Source organism: Zonotrichia albicollis, chromosome 3 (assembly GCF_047830755.1).
Source record: "Zonotrichia albicollis isolate bZonAlb1 chromosome 3, bZonAlb1.hap1, whole genome shotgun sequence".
In the NCBI taxonomy this organism is placed as follows: domain Eukaryota; kingdom Metazoa; phylum Chordata; class Aves; order Passeriformes; family Passerellidae; genus Zonotrichia; species Zonotrichia albicollis.
In genome coordinates this window covers 9,335,533-9,356,775 of record NC_133821.1, presented here as the reverse complement: position 1 = coordinate 9,356,775, position 21,243 = coordinate 9,335,533, and the positions used below count along the sequence as shown (strand labels likewise).

Genomic DNA, 21,243 nt, shown 5'->3' with positions numbered 1-21,243 from the left:
GCTCTGGCACACTGTGTCCCACACAGTGTGAATTCCATGGAAATTCATCCTGGGAGCTTCTCTGCAGTAGCTCATGTGTGCCCAGTGTCAGGAGACACACCAGGATCTGTGCATCCTGCTCCACACTGTGCATGAAATATTAATCCCTAATGAGCTGGGAATTGCAGGGCCTGTTTGTGAGAGAGAGTTCCCAATGGGACACGATTCACAGATCTCTCACTGGATTATCAAGTGTCTGCTTTGCTTGTTGGATTCTTATCTTCAATTTGAGAGGGCTGCTCAGTTGTGTGGGATTACAGCAAATGCGATTATTGTTACAGACTGCATTGGAATAAACCTGATTTCACTGTCAGACAAAACACCATTGCAATTCTCTGCTGCTGACTGGGAGATACGAGGTGCCAATTAATTGTCTTGCTTCCTTTTTGTTTGTTTTCTCTTTTGTTTTAATAACATCTCTTGGCACAATGGTGCTTTTCAGTTAGATTATAACTGAATGGATAACAGCATGGCTGTAAACAAATGGAAAGCACAGTGAGGTTTGCAAATATACAGATAGAAATGTTTAAAATCCATGTGGCCTAACCTGTTTACTGTGTACACGCAAATGCACATTTTAGTTGTCATACAGATCATCCACAAACTTTAAGGGACAGGTGAAAGCTGTTGTTAAAGTTGCAAGGATAAAATGCAAAGAAAAGTGTTCACATATGTTGGTTTTTCTGCTGTCTGCTGTGCCTCTCTTGTTTTCCATCCCAAGACTTTTCCTGGAGGACTGGAAGGCTCCTGGGAGCAGGCTGGGCTAGGAAAATTTTGCTAGAGCCCAGGAAAATTAGGAAGCTGCACATCAAAATAAGGGGATGAAGTTTAGACCCAGCAGCTGTTTGAGAAGTTCTCAGGGTTAGCAGCACTTTTATTAAATCTCCCCCAGGCTACTGCGCTGCTGCTGTTTTGGGCTTGGTGCTCTGCAGAGGGCACAGAACTGCAGGAGCAGCTTCTTTTGGCAGTTCAAGCCTGCTTTGAACCCTGATGTCTTTGAGCAGGTGTTGAGTGAGCAGGGTTTGTTTACATCCTGATGCTGAGAGCTGGCAAGCGCCCAGGGCCACAGGAGCATTTCCACATCAGGCACCATGCTGGTCATGCTTGCTGTTAAAAGGGTTGGCAAAGCAGGATCTGGTCAAGCTACCTGTGTCTTATTGGGCTCTGGGAGAAGGATTTCTGTGTCAAAAGCAGCTTTTTCCAGCCCTGGAAGCTGCATGGGAACAGTTTTCCATGGGCTGTCACCTGTGTCTGACCTAGCACTGCCACAGGCCCCACAGGAGACACGGGCCTGGCTCTCTGGATCTGGCAAACAGGACTAGGATAGCACACCAAGAGTGTGTTTTCACACTCTTACTGAGTGATAACACAGTAAATCTTCAAACAGAGGAGTCTCTGAGAAGTGCATTCACAAAGCCCAGTCTGTCCTACCACTGCAGTGGCTGCAATTCTGCTTCATGGCAAATGTGTGATCACCATCTCCCAGGAATGGGGATAGTCCAGATCTCATGAGCTGCAGAAGAAAACATTTTGATTGATGAATGTTGACAAGAACCATAGAAAACAGAATTCACTTAATTACCCCTGGAAATTCTGTGAGTTTTTGATAAATCATTTGCCAGAAGTGTGTCACCTGCCTGAAGACTGCTCCAGGAAAAAGGATCTGGGATAGCAGAAGTGGCAAATGTTGACCAGAAAAGAGCCTTGATACTTGTGCACAAAGCAACAGTTACATTTTTATGTGGTTTTCTCTTTTATCCAGGAACATTCATATATTTGATCAATTGTAATAGTTCTTGAAAGGTATGGGATTGTGTAGCTGCAGTTAGTAAGGAATTCTTGTGAAATGTGTACAACTTGCCATGTCATTTGTGCTTTTCTTTTCTTTTTCTCTCTCTTGTAACTATTTTGGAACAATCAGGTGGAGCCAGGGATGCAGAAAAAGATCAGGCTGCACAAACACTTCCCGTGTTTCATATAATGGAGCTGATCACAGTCAGGAAATTCAATAGAACCTCTCAACATACTCCTCTTCTAGTAGGAAATTACTTCTCCTTCCTATAAAATTGGAATGGAGAAATGCCAGATTCTGTTGACTTCACTTGGTTCCCAATGTGGTGGTTCTGTTTTGATCTCTGCATCAATTCCAGCCCCCTGAAGGTTGCATGGAGCAGCAGTTTGAGGTGTTCCGTGGAACCATTTGCTGAGAAACTGCCTCAAGTATTTCTGCAGGAGTGTTCAAATACAGAGAGGGACAGAGACACTTCCTCACTGACTGGGCAGTGCCTTTCCAAACTCTTAGAAGTTTTTAATTCAGGTGCACATTTCTAATTTTGAGGTATTGGGAATGTCTGTGGTAAGAATACATTAGACTCTTTTGTATTTCCCCTCCACACTTGTTCTTGTGTTTTTCAGGCCTATTCCAATGCACAATAAAAACATCAAAATGGATCTGTTATTTACCAAACTTTAGCTGGCTTTACTAAACTTAGCACACTTACGTGTGCTTTAGGAACCAAGTCAAAAATATGCCAAGTGTGAGGGGAAAAAATGCAGAGTGAGGCAGGGAAGGTGCAGAGTGTGAGGGAAAGAGGACAAAGGGATAAGGCAGAGGGGAGGATGAGTAGGCTCTTGCCCTCTTCAGCAGGAGGTGCCTCTGTGGCACTGGGTTGTGTTGAACATTTCAATTGCCAGGTGCCTCAGGAAAAAGTAGGCATTTTTATGTTTGTGCTGGTTTTAAGTGTTTTAACAAAGCACTACTGAGTGACCCCATGGGGAGGGGAATTGTAATTAATCAGATAAATTAGAGGAGAGGTGTTTGAAGGGGAAGAAAAATAAATTTCTTGTGCTGGTAAGCTCCAAACCCTGCAGAGAGAAGGATGTCACTGAGGGCTGTAGCTGCTGACATGGCTTCTGCTGTGGTTCCATCCCAAGAAGAGACATCAGATCAAATTTAACATGGCAGCAGTGAGAGAAAAAGGCCAATTAGCTCTATGACTTGAACTATGTAAAGCACAATGGATATTTTTTTGAAGTTTCATGAGAATTTTAGGGCTGAGATAATTTTAATGCAAAAAGCTAGAAAAAAGTGTGAATCTGTCATATCCCTGTGTCTTTGCGTTATGTGTCTCTTGTCTACGTTTTTATACCCAAACATGCCATTAAATCTTTCTGTTGTAAATCCAGAGGTAAAAGGTGGCACTGTAAGCTGCCCATGCCGGGGTGTGAGCTGGGATTGACTGTGCTCTCCCTGGTTGCTCTCCCAGGACAGATCTCCGTGGATGGCTTCATGCGCTACCTGAGCGGGGAAGAGAACGGCGTCGTCCCCCCTGAGAAACTGGACTTGAATGAGGACATGTCTCAGCCACTGTCACACTACTTCATCAACTCCTCACACAACACCTACCTCACAGGTACCACCTGATGTCTGACCTTGCAGAAATTCTGGGTGTTTTCAGTGGTGACATAAAATACACTGAAATTAGCAGCGTTAAACACGTGGTGGAGTTTGTTCTTCAGGGAAGCAAGAGTGGCACTCGATTTTTGTTGCAGCTGCAACATAAGTGCACTTGTACTTTAATTAACAGGTGAGCAGCACTTGCTTTGTACAGAAAAGTTCTGGTCAGAAACACAGTGAAGTCCCTGAAAAGTTTCTCTCAAATGGTATTGCAGATTAAGGCCCATCTTTAGGGAGGAGAATGAACATTATACTTTTTATGGCAACAAAGACAGAAGGACAAGTGTGCAAAGCAGAATATGGGAAACATCTCTGTAGCTCATAAATTTGCCCATAAACATGAAATCTGGCAGCTTGCTGTGCTCCATGAAATTTGCTTTGATTCAGAGATCAGGGAGGTTCAGCATGGCACATAACTTTCTGACAGCCCATAAGTGCCAGGAGGGAATTCTGTTCCCTGCCAATATCTGACAGCTGAGCTGAAACTTTTAGGTGCTGTCATGTTTTGAAAAAGGCTGAGCACCCAGAAACTCCTGTTAATTAGAGTTACAGTCTGAACTGTGTTGTTTGCCCAGCAAAGTCACCAATGCATTAAAACTCAGAAAAAGCTAAGGCAGTTTGGGAATTTGACTTTTGGCATTTGTTTCCTAGTCCAAGGTTTTGTTAACTCGTGAGAAAATAATTGTAAATTTGCTATTTTAGTTTGGTTTACGTGGGAGCAAATGTTTGGGGCAAGCAGATGTGCACAGGGGGTTCTCTCCTGTTTGATTTGATATTTGCTTTGTCCTGTCATGTTTGCTGATGACTTAGCACTATGTTTAATTTAAAAAATGATGCTGCACTGAGTGCTAAAAATGTGGTTTATGTGTAATGTAGGCTTCTTAATGCTGTTAACCGAGTGGCCTTAGCTGACCAACTCCTTCAGAGTGCCAGTATGCCAAAACATATACAAGCCCAGGCGGTGGTGATGCCCACTTTAAACAGACCTCAGGGAAGTTATTTTCATCTGCTCTGTGTTTGTTCCAGCTCCTTTGCCAGCTTTCACAGAGTGAATGAACTGTCATTGTTTCCATTAGACACCATTTTTCAAGGGTTTATATCTCAGCTGTAAAACGTGTTTTGTGCTAGAACTTGTCACACAAGTATTTGTTTTGACAGGGATTTTCTTTCTCTGAATTCAAAGAAATGAAAATCAGCGTGGCCACTTTTAAGTTATGATTCCAATATGCAGAAATTTATGCCCTTTGGTGGAGTGAAGACGTGGCCAAAGCAAAAGCAATTTGTAACTGTGATGCTTTGCAGACCTCTTACCTCCAGTGAGGACTTTGTGCTGTCACTGAGGATTAGCTGGTGCTTAGGGCGAATGCTGCAGCTTCATACAGATATTCTGGAAGAAAACAGTCAAGCTGCAGTGCCAGAGGAGAAGCACAGGCCCACAGGAGATTTAGAGACCATGCAATTTAAGGTTGATCTGAGCAGATAAAAGACTGCTCTCCCCTCTACCAGCAGGAATTTACAGCCAGGTCCATGCCACAGATTCTTATCAGGACAGAGATGTGCTCCAAAGGTTTAGAGGTACAGAAGCCAAACCCCAAAGAATTAAGGATTCATGATTAGTCCAACCTATTCTATTTTTTTAGCTGCACTACCAGTGACCTCACATGTTTAATTATTTACCTTGACACTTGCTACACTTGCTTTGACTTAGATGTGAAAGTCTGCAGATCATCTCAGACTGCACCTACAGGTTTCTTTGCCTGCATTTCCAAGGAGCTTCAGAGGCTATATTTGGAAACATGATCTTCAGCCTTAATTTGACAAAATATTCCCAGCTTGGTAAATGGGGGGAGTAAATCAGGATAAACCCAGGGGATAGTGCAAGAGAAGTCTGAAACTCTTTCAAATTCCTTTTCAGAGTTCATGTTTCACATTTACAGGCACCAACCACAGGCCCTTCCCTTTCAGTGGGTTCATTATGTGCAGTGAATGTGTGGCAGCTGGCCCACAATGGGATTCAGGATTTGATTTTTATCTGTGCATTACAAAAACTGACAGCCTGGGACTGTGCTCTGAACCTGCATGGGACACAGCAATCACACTCGCATTTGCTTTCTTCCAACAAGGAAATACAATTAATGAAATTAATGGCAGCTGGCTATTCCCTGTCCCAAAAGAGTTGGAAGGATCTGCCCAAGTGCTCATGGCTCTGCAAGGGAAGCCTTGGGAGCACCTTTGCCCTGACTGAGGCCATGAAATAGCAACTGGCCATGTAATAATTACCAGGACAATAAGAAAACCACTCAGCCTGGCATTACTTTATGATTACTGAGCTTAATGCCCTACCAATTATCTCTCCCTTTGTTGGTTTTTTTAAACCCAGAAAAAGCATGCACAAAGAAACAACATTATAACATAAAAAGCACCATGTGCACACTCTGAATTTATTTTTAATTATGCTGATCACTTTCCTAGCCTTTGGTAGAAACCCTTGGCAGTACATCAAGTCCCGATTATTTATTTAGAAGTGTTACTGCTTTCTTTTTTTCTTAGGGAAATGTAATTTTTAAGAACAAAGGTAAAAAGAAGTGATTTGCAGTGAACCTAGGCTAACTTAAGGAAGTGTCATCTTTGAGAAACTTTTTTACTGTCTCATCTTTTTTTCTCACTGGTATCATATTTAATTCTTTATTCCTTGGAACCCTTAAAGTGCAACCCTGCTTTTTCCTGGAGTCTCCTCTCAGGTTCCTGCTGTGGGCACAGTGGGGAGTGATTTTTTGGGCAGCATTTCTTTCAGCAGCACCCAAAGTCAGAGACAAATGATGGCATGCCACACCCAGCCTTGCATGTTCTGAGGGCTGGGCAGCTTGCTGTTGTTGATGGGAAATGTGAAATACTGAAATCACAGGCCTGGAACACAGTTTTGGCTAGAAGGAACATCAATCTCAGCTGAGCACACATAGCCAGTGTGGAACTATCCTGTTCACCCTGTTGTTCCTAGAAAAATGGCTCACCAGGGGCAGTTCTCTTCTCTGGTGCTGCCTGTTACCTCTCATCCATCATTCTCCAGCTCTTCTGCTCCCAGTGCCTCCTCAGTCCCACTGCTGCTGCTGATTTCTGCATTCAGCCCTTCCTGAACCCTTCCTCACCTCAAAGCCTCCAGAGCAGGTTCCATAGGGAAGGGCAGGAGAGCTGGGGACACCTCCCTGCTGCTGTGTGGGGTCTGATCTGCTTGTCCTGCATGGGGAAATAGCTCAGGAGCAAAATAAACTCAGATAAATGGGCAGCTGGGTCTATGAAATCTCAGCTGCCAGCACCTGGTGTGGCTGCTGGAGTGAGGAGCCAGGCTGCCAGCAGTGTGGGGCTCTGATTTGCACACTGCAACCCCCAGTGTGTGATCCAGGGCACTGGTGCTCCTGCAGGACTTGTCTGGAGAGAGGAGATGTAGGAACTTGTGTTCATGTCCAGCAAAGGGAGGATACAGGCACCTGGTGCTGGGAGAAACTGCTGGAACAGGGGGAAGGACCAGCCTCTGGTTCTAGAATAATGAAGAGTCAGGTGATTCCCAATAGCTGGATCCAGTTTGGGGTGGAAAGATGTCTTCAGTAGATAGCAACCAGGTTTTAACTCCACTTACTGCAAATAACTTCCACTTGGAGAAACAGAGGTGGATGAGCCCAGCAAGGATGCGCTTCCTGAGGCAGGAGCAGCTCAGAGGTACAGAGGTGTGGAAATGCTCTGTGTGGGGAATCCTGGGTCACATCCTCAGCTCACATCAGGCAGCACCAGCTCATTTTGCATGCTGTCCTGTCAGGTGTTGTTTAGCCAGTCACAGTTTTCTGAAAAGTGAATTTTTTGTCAAAATCCATTTCTCCTTAGCTCACATAGGGTGATGGGATGCAAATGTTATGCATGGTGTTATTGTAGACACTGTTTGTATTGTAGAAGGGAATACATAATGCTTTCAATTTCCAGTATTGAAAAATTGATCTGTACCTAGGCTATTAAAAATATACTGGAAGTGTTCCCTATAATGTCTGTTATCACATTTTAGAATGCAAACAGGGACTCACACAATAGATATTTCTAAATAATGTATGCAAAACCCCCACATTTAGGAGCACATTTCTCATACTCTGTATTTCAGAAAAACAAGCTGTTGGGGCTATTAAACATGTGCTAGCATTTTACACTCTGCCTGGGGGTCCTTCTGAAGGTTGTGTGGTTTGGAGGTTGAATATCCTCTTATGCTTTGCCGGAATCCTTCCAAAGTGTCTGAGCCTTATTAATAAGGTGTGGGAAGTGTCATGTGGCAAGTGATGCATGTCATCATTTACTTAAGCACTTTGGAAGGTGAGGGATCTCTGAGCACAGAACACTCAGCACTGATAACCACCAGTGTCTCTTGGGAAACACTTTGTTAATCCAAACTCTGTGTGCTCTCAGGGAAAAGAAAAACGACATTAGAGCAGTTTTGTAAGTGAAAATGGGGTTTTTAGGCAGTAGAGTTCAGTGAATCCCTGTGAGAGCCAAGATTTCATCAGCAGATGCTCAGGCATAAGCACATGGAAATGTGAGTTGTTATTCCCTGACCCATGCTTATGCTTGTTTGCATCCTGCAGAGAAAAAGAGCCACTACTTAAGCCAGGCATTGGAATTGCACCAAAAAGGTTTTTGTGTGAGGAAAGGTAATCTGCCATAATCAAAGGTGAAACAGGAAAAAGCTAAATTCCAAAAGAAAATGAGAAAAAGAGACATGTTGTCACTTTGCTGACTCCGTTTGGATTTTCAGCTTTCCAGCCCTGGCCAATTCCTTCTGTTATTAGCAGATATTTGTCACTGGTTCCAGCAGAAACTGAGAATTCTGATGGATTTCAACAGGAGTCATGTTAATACCTTGTGGATATTTATGATTGCTCGACCTCGTGTATCAGACAGAAGCTGTGAACAGGGATTTGCAAGTAAGGGGTTCTGCTACACAGGTTTTAGTGCAAGGTAAAAATAGAGCAAAAGCAGACAATGCTTTTTGTGAGGCAAATCCCAAAATGTGTATTTCCCAGCATAAAACCTAAACACAGAATCACACAGACAATAAAATGAGGATTCATCTGCATTATAGTACACGCCAGTCTAGATGAAGTATTTATATGTCCCCAGCCAGCAAAGAATCTTTGCAGTAAATGAACTCACTGCCTCCTTAAAAAGAAAATTAATTTCCTTCAAGAAATCCGGGAAGATCTTCTCAGCAAGTCTGCTAGAGAGGAGGAAACTGCATCCATTTTCTTCACATCTAAAAGAGGCACAAAGCCATTCTTCCATTATGTTCCCTCTCTGCTGCAAGAGATTTGTATCTCAGTGACTGGAATCAAACCTGTTGCAGCAGATGAAGACAACCTAGCTGGGTATCCTTCCCTGAATCCAGCTGGACTTCTTTGTTGGCTTGGGGTGGAATTTTTTTTGGGTTCCTTTCTTAATACTTCGCAAGTTTGGAAAAAATGAGTTTTTCCTTCTTCGTTTTTAGATTTATATTATCTCATTATTGGAAAAGGACAGTTTAATTGAATTTCTCCCTGCATAATACAGTATCACATCAGGGAAATTTAACTGACCAGCTCATTGCTGTGGTTAGCATATTAAATATTGATTTGAGACCTAATGGTGGTGCCATTAGTGACTGCAGGGGGTTTGTTTCATCTTGTACTGAACTGCATTGCATGGTGGGAGAAAATGTGGTCTTGGTCTCCTGAGTCTGAATTTCACATTGCTGGTTAAGGGATAACAAAATCTCACAGAACCAAGTTGTTATTGTTGTTGTTCATTATCGTTGTTGCTGTTATTATCATTATTGCTATTATTGATTTCATGTATTTGATGCTGTCCATCAGAGCTTTGGAGCTGGCTTCAGCTGGGTTATTTCTCTGTTAGACTGAGGGCAGGATCCAAACCATGACCCTGACTGTGCCAAAGGGCAGAATCCAGACCATGGAATTGACTGTGCCAAAGGGATGGATCCAGACCATGGAATTGACTGTGCCAGAGGGATGGATCCAGACCATGGCATTGACTGTGCCAAAGGGATTGATCCAGACCATAACCCTGACTGTGCCAAAGGGATGGATCCGGACCATGGAATCGACTGTGCCAAAGGGATGGATCCAGACCATGGAATCGACTGTGCCAAAGGGATTGATCCAGACCATGACCCTGACTTTGCCAAAAGGATGGATCCAGACCATGGCACTGACTGTGCCAAAGGGATGGATCCGGACCATGACCCTGACTGTGCCAAAGGGATGGATCCATGGCCCTGACTGTGCCAAAGGGATGGATCCATGGCCCTGACTTTGCCAAAGGGATGGATCCATGGCATTGACTGTGCCAAATGGCAGGATCCAAACAGGGTTGGATCCAGACCCTGACCCTGACTGTGCCAAGGGGATGGATCCAGACCATGGCATTGACTGTGCCAAAGGGATGGATCCATGACCCTGCCTGTGCCCGAGGATTTTGTTGCCTTGTCCCGCTGTTCACGTTAGTTGGAGCGATGACCGCGTTGTCCCTCCCAGGCGAGGGCCCAAGCTGCTGCAGCTCTGACATTGTCAGAGCAGTTTATCCCCTGCTGGGGCCCAGGCTGACGTGCCTCTCCCTGTGCTGTGTGCAGCTGGGCAGCTGGCAGGGAACTCCTCGGTGGAGATGTACCGGCAGGTGCTGCTGTCGGGCTGCCGCTGCGTGGAGCTGGACTGCTGGAAGGGCCGCACGGCCGAGGAGGAGCCCGTCATCACCCACGGCTTCACCATGACCACCGAGATCTCCTTCAAGGTACACCTTCCCCTGGGCTGGCTCCGCTCCTGCACAGCCATTGCTGGGAGGGCAAAAGCTGCTGCTGGAGGAAAGGGCAGAGCGGCACAGAATGGCTGGGAGAGGAGAGTTGCAGCATGTGCACCTTGCGTGGGGAAAGGCTCCTGGTGGTCAGGGCAGGGTGAGGAACAGGGATTGTTTCTCAGGGCCATCTGGGGACTGGGCTCCATGCCCAGGTCCATGCTCCTGTGCATGTCCCTGCAGCACAGCTCCCAGAGACATAGGCCAAAGCCAGGGCTGAAGGACCAGGCACAGCCACACAGCTGGCTCTGCACGGACACAAATGGGGTGTGGAGGCACTGGGAGGAACCACTGCCAGGGGACAGAGCTGGACAGGGTTTGGTCAGCAGAAACCAGCACGTCAGTTCACTCCTTTTTCCCTCTCTGCATGGTCACTCGCAGTAGGAGGCAAAAGTCCTGAACTGGGACAGGAAGCAGCAGCCAGATCTCAACAATTTACAAGCCTTTAAATTCCTGTGGGCAGAGAATAGGCTGCTCATGTCCGGTGGGCAGGCTGCATGCACAGGACCCAGACACTTGGCATCATACTTAAAAACAATTAATAAGTGTGTGTGCAATATTATCCCTGATGTTTGGGACCAGACTCAAAGCACTGGAGGGTGAAAAGGAAAAATCAGCATCTTTGGAGGCTGTGAAGGGATTTTTGTGCCATTCAAACCCCAAACATGTCATCTTTATTATTGAATTCCATCTTCCATTTCCTTTCCTACAGTATAAGGTAGAGAGACCAAACCCTTAGCAATAACCTTAAATTGTTATCTTCTTGTTCTTCTTAAAGAGTTTTTGATCTGAGGTGTTAGAAGAGCATAATGGAGGTGTTTGCCTGTAGTATTAGGATTGGTAGTCAGCACAGGAAATCATTTTTGAAGTGTGAAGAAGTAATTCTTCTTCATCTGAGACACTAACTCACAATGGAAATGCATTTCTAGCACACATTTATTGTGTGCAGGGATATGTGGGAAAATGTTCATTACTGACTTTGCTTATGTTCTGGGGATTACATTTGGCTACAGCTTTGGGACCTTTTTCCCATACTTGAAACCTGTTGTTGGGTGGGGATTGTTTGTCTTCTAGTGCCATTCTTTAGGGAAAAAAGCAAACAGGTCTGCCACAGACAGAGCACTAATTTCACTTGTACCAGGACAATCCATTTTTTTTTTCCAGTTTGCTTTCTCTGATTCTTCCCTGATTGAGGTAATCACAGAAACACACAAAACAACCTTCTTGCACGTTTGTTATTAACTTCCCAGTTATATTTATGAGAAGCCAATTATGTTTATAGGCATGGGGTTTGATTGCTGGAAGTCTTTTAATTGAGGGAGATGGCTCTCGACTGCTTTGGTCATGAGCAGGAATTTATAACAAAGTTAATCTGATTTTTAAAAGGATCATTAGCAGGAACAGGGATTGTCCCTGGATATTTAGATGTTCAACCCTTGGCACTGTGCTGGCAGGAGAGATATTGAAAGGTATTTTAAACCTCCTCAGGAGTATTTCATAGGTCATTCCAGGGCAGGCATTTTTAATCCACCCAGCAAAATGTGGAAAAACATCTCAGTTTCTTTTCACCACTCAAACACTCAGTGCTTTGAGTGTGTGCTGCTGGGCTGGGGAGGAGCAAAATGGCAGGGAATAATGTGTCAGGAGTGTGAGAATCACTCCATGCCTTGAATGCTCAATCAGGTATCAGCTCACGCTCTGCTGTGACAGGGTTCTGCTCAGGCTGGGGGCTTCTCTGTGTGTGTACCCATGTTTAACCCTGCAGGGCTGATCCAGTGAGGCTCAGCTCTTCTTTTAGGAAGTGGATTTCTTGCTGTTATGCTTCTGAGTTGGGCCTCTAAAAGTGCAGAAAATGAACAAGAGGAATCCCCAGAGAAAGCTTGTTTAACATAAATATATCTTTTAGGTCTTTTAGTCATCCTTATGATTTGGTGTGGCAGAGCCTTATGGGTTCTCAGAAACTCGAGGGTTTGCCAGCATATGAAAAGTCTTCCGTGTTTTCTGTGTTCTTCTGGAAGAGAGATTTGTTCCAAGTGGGAAACATTTCATAACTATGAGTGCATTTATTGTGCACCTCACTGAAATCAGCATTGTCAAATGACTTTTCTACTGGGTTTAGGGTTTTCATTTTCTGTAAGGTTGACAGGAAACTTTATGGACTTTGCTGAGTTTTCTGATAATTACCACAGAACCAACTGTTTTAATTGAGTAAAGATTTCTTTTTTCTTTTATTTTGCCTTAAAGGGATTTCTGCCATCAAAATAAAAAAAGACAGGGGAAACTAAAATGCGAGGCAGAGTAACTAAGGATTTTATGGATACATGCTGTTTGGAAGATCTGCCTTTGTCAGAGCAGATGAAAGCTGCATGAAAGCTGTAGCTGCGGGCATGGAGCAGCTCCACACCAAAACCAAGCTTTACATTTAAACTATTGATTTGGGCTGACATAAGTCATTTCTTGAGAAATGTGGTGCTTGAGACTCATCAGCTGTTTTGGAGATTCGATCATAGCTCAGGTTGAAGAATTGGGTTTGGCAAGAGCACATCCAGAGCCTTCTGGGAGGTTTAGGAAGGAAGTTTGGATCTCAGAGCTTGTTGGGTCCTTTCTGTCTTCAAAGGCAATTCTGCTTCTTTAGAGAGTTAAGTTTGTAACTGTGTTTATTTTGATTCTTTAGGAAGTAATAGAAGCTATTGCTGAATGTGCATTTAAGACATCACCCTTCCCAATCCTCCTTTCCTTTGAAAACCATGTGGATTCGTAAGTAATTACCACCTTTTCTTTGTCTCACGTTTCATTTTCTATAAGGTCTAGGCATGAAATTGTGTGTGCACCTGTGACCCAAACAACAGCTCTTATCCAAAAGTGAGATTGGGCCTGCTCTTGGAAACCTCCCTGAATCAGAACCTGTTCTTTGGGAGGGGAGGTTGGGTTGTGAGAGGGATTTTGTTAACTTCTCACTGTCCTGCTGGAATGCAGCAGTACTCCAGAGAAAACCAGGCAGTATTTCCCCTGCTTGTGACCCTGTTCTGTGCTACAAACACATTCAGCATTTGGTCTGTCTTGTGTTCGAGGCAGAGGCCAAACCATGGACTTCTAGGACTGCAAAATAGGTGGTGGGATGGCCAGGAACTGTTAATTTCTGCCAAAAAAAATAACAGTTTGCACAGTTTGCAAAAGTTTACTTAATTTTCTTTTTTTTTTTTTTTTTTAGTTACAAGAAAAGGACAATTTTTCTGTGTAAGAAAAGAAAAAACAGATGAGAACACTTCTAGCTTTGTCCCAGTGATCTATTTTATTTTTCTAATTCTGATGTTTTGTAACATTAACCTTGGTTTTGAATGCAGAGATCACATGGTTCAAATTGGAGTAACAGTGACACATAACCTTAACCTTAACTTGAATTGTCTTTTCCCCTTTTGTGTTTTTATTTGCTGTGAAAACATTTCCAACATTTCTGGGGGCAGTTTGAACTTAGAAGCTAATTTTTGGGTTTGCTTTTGTTTTTTGGGTTTTTTTCCATGTAAAATGAAATTATTCTTGGGGGCAGCTCTGAATGTTTTAACACAAATCAGAAATGAGGTTGGCACTTTTGTTTCTGAAAGAGGAGAAGGTGAGGGCTAATTGCTTTTCCATTTTTTAGGAGGAACATTCTTGTCATAAGGGGAGGAACTGGTAGAAGCAGCTGTGTAAGAATGTTTTTAAAGAACAGATGTGACAATACTGACCAAAAATTATGTAGGTAGAAAGATTTAAAATCAGAGGGCTGAGCTCCACTACCTGAATATCCCAGGGTACAAATTTACCTGTTGGGGGCAAATATGTGTTTGTTCTGCTCACATTTTGAGGGCACGTGGTTGTGATCCAAACAGTCTCTTAAATCCTGCTCAGTTATTGCTGTCTGCCTCTGAAAGCCCACACAGAGGCTGTGTTTAATTGCCTTTTCTCATTTCTTTTTGGTGTACTTTGTGTCCCTTTGGGTTGCACTCACCTGCTCCTGTAGGTTTGAACTCACAGTGCTTCCAAATTCTGGCCTTTAGGAAGTTGTCAACCATCATTTTTGAAAGTATTATATTTTGTACTCATTCTTCTGGATTTATTACAATATACATCCACTCTGTTCATGTGAGGCAGAGGAAAAACAACAGCTAACTTATTTTAACCACAGGGGTTACATTTTTCTTCCTTTAAAGTCATCATTACTTAAATCTTCAACTGTTCCAGGGTGATCTATTTTAGGAAGGTGAAGAAGTAGAAAGATTTATGAAATAAACTCCTGTCAGATGTAAGTTATACACAAAAGTGGCTTTAAAATCCTCAGATGAGGCAGGGTGGCACTGCAGGCATGTGCCTGGAAGGGGACAGGGTTCCTCTGCATTCCTGTTGTTTACAGCTTGCCCCAAGGAAGGAATGGAGCCTTTCTCTGCAGAAACCCCCAGGCACGGGGTAAGGAACTGACCTGATGTGTGCTCTCTGATATCCTTCTCCATGCACTGCTAACACACAGGGTTTTAGCAAAGCAAGTTCGCAGAACCATGACCAAGTGTTTGCTCTTTCTGAGGCTTCCTGCTAGTGGTTCTTTTCTGCTGTGGTAAATGAGCAGATTCAGTGTGTGTGTGCTTTCTGATTTTGTTTTGCCTGAACATAATTTCTAGTTATTTTACCAGCTTCTACAATTGCCCCTTAATTCCTTCACTAGCTGCTGGAGAAATCTGCAGTTAGTCGTGTCACTCACAGAAAGGTTCCCCTAATTTCATGGAATGCTCCTTTTGTCTTTTCATTTCCTTAGAGTGTTGTTTTTCTCCTGGATCTTAAGACTGGACTTTGCCCTAAATGTTAACAAAAAAGTGCCAATGGTTTTTTAGAATTGCTGTCAAGCAAATCCTCTTTCATCAATTCCTACTTCTAGAGGACCAAATATTTTTTTCTGATTTTCAAGTTGTGAGAGCCATTTGTGAAATCCTAGAAATGTTGGCATTGGCTTAAACAAAAATATGGTTTTAGCCTGTGTTCCTGGCTTGTAAACAGGCTGCAATTATCAGAGGTAAATAAGTTTCACATCATCACATAGATATGACAGTGTTAATCACCACTGGACTTAAAACACAATTTTTCTTTATTCCGGTTTATGTTCATGGGAATATTTTTGACACTTTTTGTCCACCTAGGGGAAAAATCACTTTTTGCCACATGGTGTAAATCATCTCATTTGCTTTCCTTTGATGTGTCTCCTAGAAGGGCTCCTCTCCACTATCTCCACAGCACATGAAGGATTTTATTTCCTGTACTATAACTCCACTATCAGTGTATTTTTTCTTGCCTGTTTGTATGCAATGAAAAGTTAAGGAAAAGAGGCAAGCATGTAACTTTTAGATGACATAAATTATTATGTATGTCATCATTTCTAGTGAAGTTAAAACATGCCCACTGAGAAAAGGACCAGTAAACCAAGCCGTGGTTCTGGGAAAAAAGCAGAGGAGTGCCCTGGAAATGCTGAAAGGACCTCAAGGAGACCTTGGTGTTTGAAATGGGGCTTGCAAGGCGATAAGCAATCTGCAGATCTGAAAGCAGACTCTCTATAATTAGAAATGCACTGATGACAGAGCAAAAAGGTTAAGTGATCCTTGAGCAGTATCCATATAAGATTGCTTCCAAGATTAAATTTAATTACAGTTATTCATACTGCTGGTTTCTGGCTGGAATTGTTGCTTCAAATATTAACAGGATTTTTATCACTTTTTCGTCCCACACTTTGAATTATTTTAGACTCTTCTGGGAAGCATCTGTGCCTTTGTCTTATGCAGAGGAAATATCTCTGCAGAAGTGATAAAAATGTAATGTTGGGAGCAGCACTTGTGCCAAGGAGCTTCTGGTTGACCTTCATGATAGGCATGACACAAACACAGCAGTAAAACAAAATACAGGCAGTACAATAATGGTAATGAGAACACTTCTTAATGTTCTTTGTATTTCTGTATCTCCAGGTATCTTGCTCCTACTTTGTCCTCTCACCCTGGCACATTTTGGGGGCACCTATGACAAGTGTGTGTGCTGCCTGTCTGTGTCTGCACAGTGAAAATCCTAAAGCAGATAAAGTCAGCTCTTTTCAGACAATCAGTTCTCACTGCAATGCATGAATGCTGAGAGAGTTTCCAGTAACAGGAGATGTGGACCAGGAAATACGTGGGGTTTGACTTCTTAACAAAATTGGAGGAACGTATTGATTTAAAAAATTTGGTGTTTCTGTTGCTCTGGTTCGTAATTTTCAAAGAATGGGAAATAAAAAGAAACCAATATTCCAACTTCTTAAAATAGGGATTTGTAATCTGCTTTTCCTAATGGTCTGTCTCTTGCAGCAGTACATACACAGGTATGTATGTTAGGGAGAGAGGGAACACAAAGATCTACCACACAGTTAAATGCTGGTACTCATAAATTTTTACTATCCCCCCTTAGGAGCTTTTAAAAATATTTGTACACATAGTCCAGTTCACAAAGACAAGTAACTTTGAAATGTCCAGATTTTCCTCATTTGGCCTTGTTGCTACCTCAAGGGTTTTTTGTGGTATTAAAACCTATTGGTTTTTCACATAATTTTCCCGCTTTCTGCCTCTGGGATGCAGTGACATTGGGATTTATACGCTGAACCAACATCATGCTGCATTACATTTTTCTCGTTTGCAAAAATGAAAGTTCTCACTGTGCTCTCTTTGAGGTAAACATGTAATTAAACACAGAAGATCAGAAGAATTTGTTCTAGCTGTGGTGGTGACTGGGAATTTATTCCATTTAACTCTTGCTTTTTATTTTTTTCCAATTCCTATGGAGAGTTCTTTTTGGAGTTGTGCCCACGTAAGGATGATGATGATGGTGATGTCATATCGAATTACTCCAGTTTCAGTAAATGGCCTCTTTTGATTCAAGGAGCTGTCCTTTGAACTTCCTGCCTTCTGAGGGCATGGATCTGTTCAGAACACAGGCTGGTGGAGCAGGCTGGAATAAAGCTCACTGATGGCCCCTGCATTTGGGGCACACTCTGCTGGAGCGGGGCCTTTATTTGGTTGGAGATACCCACACAGTGTCCCAGCCTGATCTGCTCTCCCATGGGGGTTCTTCTGTGTTCTGCTGCCTTGCTTGTCTTCAGCGTGGTTCCCGTCCCCAGCTCAAAGTGCCTTTTGGCTTCTTTCTATGCTGCATGCAAAACACAGCATTTGTCAAGTGCTGTGGGGATTTAAATGTGTGCAGCTCCTGCTTTGGGGGATAATTCAAAGCCTCCTGGCAGTATTTTCTGTCAGTGACTGAGCTAATGAGTGCTTCAGCCCCTCTCTGCTTCCAGGGGCAGCCAGGATGCTGATCCCAGGGAAATCACATTTTCTGATTGAGATGCCATTTGGCCACCCGGCCTTTTTCCCAGCTCTGCTTTGGCCATGCTGACCTGGGAGTTGGTAACACTGCCCAGCTGGGCACAGCCAGGGCTGAACTGCTTTGCAAGAGAAAAATGAGCTTTTTTTGTCTTTTTTTCCTCTATACCCAGCTCGATTTTGTCATGAAGAGCAGCTCCATGGTAACATACCAGCTTGCAGCATCCCTGTCTCTTCCATGACATGCAGATCCTAATTAGCAGGAGCTGAGGAAGTTATATTAAGCCATGCAAACCTGTCCTTTAATCGAGGCTTCCCAGCAGAGTGTCAAAAAAGGAAACCTTCAAAGATGCCTCAGCTCAGATGCTACGCATTTTAAACAGGCACATGTAGCAAAAATCCTCAGCTTTCTAAAATTAGAGAGTGACTGTGGTACTGAGCTGCATTTTGAGCTGATTGGAGTAATGTTTCTGAGTACAAAACCTACCTTCAGTCCTAGAACTTCCATCACTGGCATGCAGGAATTGCTTCATCTTTGGTTGCACTTGGGGGGAATTGGTTACAGGTAGAGTTTGCTGAGGTTCAGGTTACAGAGCAGAGGATGGTGTGGGAATTGCAGCGCAAGAAAAATGCCAGGCATGTGTATAAAGTAACAATTTTGAATAAAAGTATTGCCTGAAAGAGGCAAATTCATGTTATGGTTGTTTCACTGTTATTCCATTGACTTATGCCTTTACTTTGTTTATGTTCCCTTTGATAAACTCCATCAGAGGAATTGAAATAATTGCATGATGTATGTAGGTCTCACTGAAAAATTCACAGCTGTTGGATCAGGAAATTATATCCAGTTTGGGGCCATTAGGTGCTCCATTACTGCTGCTGTCACTCTGGAGCATTAGTAGAACTCATTTCTTTCTTTCCTTTCTTCCCTTCAGCCCTAAACAGCAGGCAAAAATGGCAGAGTACTGCAGGTTGATATTTGGAGATGCCCTGCTGATGGATCCCCTGGAGAAGTACCCGGTGAGGTGCCTTGGTGTTATCCCACCACAGAGGGCTGGGGATGTTTCCTGGGGTGTCTGTCCTGCTCATTGCTCATGGGAAGCCTCTCTGTCTAAAGGGGGGAATTGTGAGCTGTTGGTGGCTTCAGCATCATTTGTGAGGCAGAGATTGCCCTGATGGGGTGAATTGTGACCTTTTCAATGCAATTGATCCTCATTGCTGCCATTTTAAAACCCGGACTCTCGTAGCTGAGCTAATACTTATTTTGGTTATTACTGCAGGCACTTCATAAAGCATTTTTCTTCTTAAGTGCCCTCAGCAGCCCTGTTTCATTGAATGTTGACATTGCCTCTTGTGCAAAATCCATTTCATTTTACCAGGGCTTACAGAAATTACAGAAGTGTCCTGCACCACATGCTCCCTGAGAAACTGCCCTGAGCCTGCTCCTTCTGCTGCTCTAACAAATCTCTCCTCTTTCTCCCTGGAAGCTGGAGGCTGGGGTTCCTCTCCCCAGCCCCATGGACCTAATGTACAAAATCCTGGTGAAGAACAAGAAGAAGTCTCACAAGTCAGCGGATGGGAGTGCAAAGAAGAAGCTGTCGGAGCAAGCTTCCAACACTTGCAGTGACACATCCAGCATGTTTGAGCCTTCCTCCCCTGGAGCAGGTAGGACACAGCACTCTTCTCCCTCAAGCACAAATGCAGCCCCAACAATTTGCAGTGCTGCAGCAGTGTGGGCTGCTCAGCAGGAAACAACACGGAAGTGTCTTTGATCCTGGAATCTGTTTTTTGGGTTCTCATGGATTGCCCCAGGCTCTCTGGTGTGTGCTAACGTTTCTGCACTGCTTGTTAAGGACAGGCAGCTGCCAGCTCCTCCACCCTTGGCTGCCTTTGCTGTGTGCCCAAGCCCAATAGCAAATGGAAATGTTTTCCTGTCCTTGTTGCCTCTGGGCTGTGCCTGCCATTATTTGGTTCCCTTTTAGACAGAACCTGTTCCCCAGAACCTGCAGAGTGTCTGCAGTGCCTCAGGGTTTAGGATAAAGGGATGAGATGTCTGTTCCTCAGGCAGGGAAGGCTCAGCTTGCTGATGTCCTGCATGCCACGGACCTCTGTTTAAAGTGCTATAAGATGTTCTTCTGTTCCAGAGATGGAAACAGAAATAATGAAATCTCTATATGCTAATTCCCACCCCAGTCTCTGTTCCCTACACTGGAATTTCTTCTCCTATCCAGACTAAAATTTTGTGTTCTTATAAGCACAGATATTTATGCCCCAGCAGTAGAAAACTCACAGAGTAAATTAAAAGCTCTGCTGAAATATCAGTTCATTGCCATTTGCCATTAAAAAACTTTTCCCCATTGTTTGTAGTTTTTTTCTGAACTCTGATTAACTGAGCTGAAAATTTTCCTGCTGGCAGTTTGCCCCAAGCTGAATTAACGAGAAAAAAATCCTGCTTCATTTGTGGATAACATTGTTTATCCTATTAGCAGCAAAAAAGAGTTTTCAACTGTTGTTTTTAAGAAACTATAAAAAGGGCATGCTTTGGATTTCAAAGCAAGATTCATCCCTGTGTCAGGGATGACTTAATGCTATTTTCTTGATTTGCTTTAGACAAATCCCAAGCAGGAGAAGCATAGGTGTGTGTTCCATCAGCCTCGTCTGCAGCATTTGGAATGAGCCCTGCATTCCCAGCTGTCCCTTTGTGTGAGCAGCCCAGGGTGAGGACAGTGGCAGGGAGCAGAGCCTTGGCTCCCTGAGGGGCTGGGCTGCCCTGGGGCCACAGCGCTGCCCTCAGGAGCCTCCCCAGGAGCTGTGCTGGGAATAAAGGTGGTGATGATGGTGGTGCCAGGCAGAGGGGTCAATCCCATAACAGCGTGTGTAATTTTACAAATTAACTGTGACTAGTATGCCTGTATTACCTCTGCAACAGCTTCTGGTTATGAAGAGGAGCACTTAGAAATTAGAAAACTGAGGCTGCAGACTTGCTGTGGTCACTTGGTTCATCCATGACTGCCAAAACACATTGCCTGTGTCCTTGTGTCAGCCTCTGCCTCTCCTGTGGCACTTGTGCCTCTTTCTGAGAACGCAATTAGTCAATATTGTTCCTCTTTCTGTCATTCGGTTCTTGATCCCAGCTAGAGCATCCTCAGTGAGTGTCTGTGGGGGTATCCAGGCTGCCAAGCAGCAGTGAGTTTATCTGAATGGTACCTGTGGGAAGTGCAATATCATTACAGCAATTCTAGCTGAGGACAGACAAATCTGACACAACTTAAGAACACTCTGGGGATGAGTGATGAGGAACACCCAGAATGACATTTTTTCTAGAGTGCTTTGAATTTTTAAGTGTTCAGAGCTCCAGAGACTACAGCTACAGCTTACAGCTATGAGCATGCAGCATTTCTGGTAAGTCAGGTGCCAGTCTTTCCATCTGTTAAAAAAAGTTAAAAATCAGTTAAAAAAATTATTCCCCATTTTATAAGAGCATTGTGGTAGTGAAGAGTTTCTACACAGAGA

The 21,243-nt window shown here is 43.6% G+C and overlaps 1 protein-coding gene and 1 long non-coding RNA gene across 4 annotated transcripts in view; one reads left to right on the top strand and one right to left on the bottom strand.

Moving 5' to 3' along the window:
* PLCB1 (phospholipase C beta 1) overlaps positions 1–21,243 on the top strand; it is a 306,384-nt gene that overhangs the window by 179,024 nt on the left and 106,117 nt on the right. For all 3 annotated transcript variants that reach the window (XM_005486821.3, XM_005486820.3, XM_005486822.4), the window contains exons 10-14: positions 3,306–3,452; positions 10,155–10,312; positions 13,047–13,129; positions 18,666–18,750; positions 19,218–19,395. In XM_005486821.3, the coding sequence (XP_005486878.2) occupies positions 3,306–3,452; positions 10,155–10,312; positions 13,047–13,129; positions 18,666–18,750; positions 19,218–19,395 (651 nt within the window). The remainder of the gene's footprint in view (positions 1–3,305; positions 3,453–10,154; positions 10,313–13,046; positions 13,130–18,665; positions 18,751–19,217; positions 19,396–21,243) is intronic.
* Positions 1–21,243, bottom strand: part of LOC106629378 (uncharacterized) — a 58,038-nt gene that overhangs the window by 14,553 nt on the left and 22,242 nt on the right. The gene's annotated exons all lie outside the window — the stretch shown is intronic.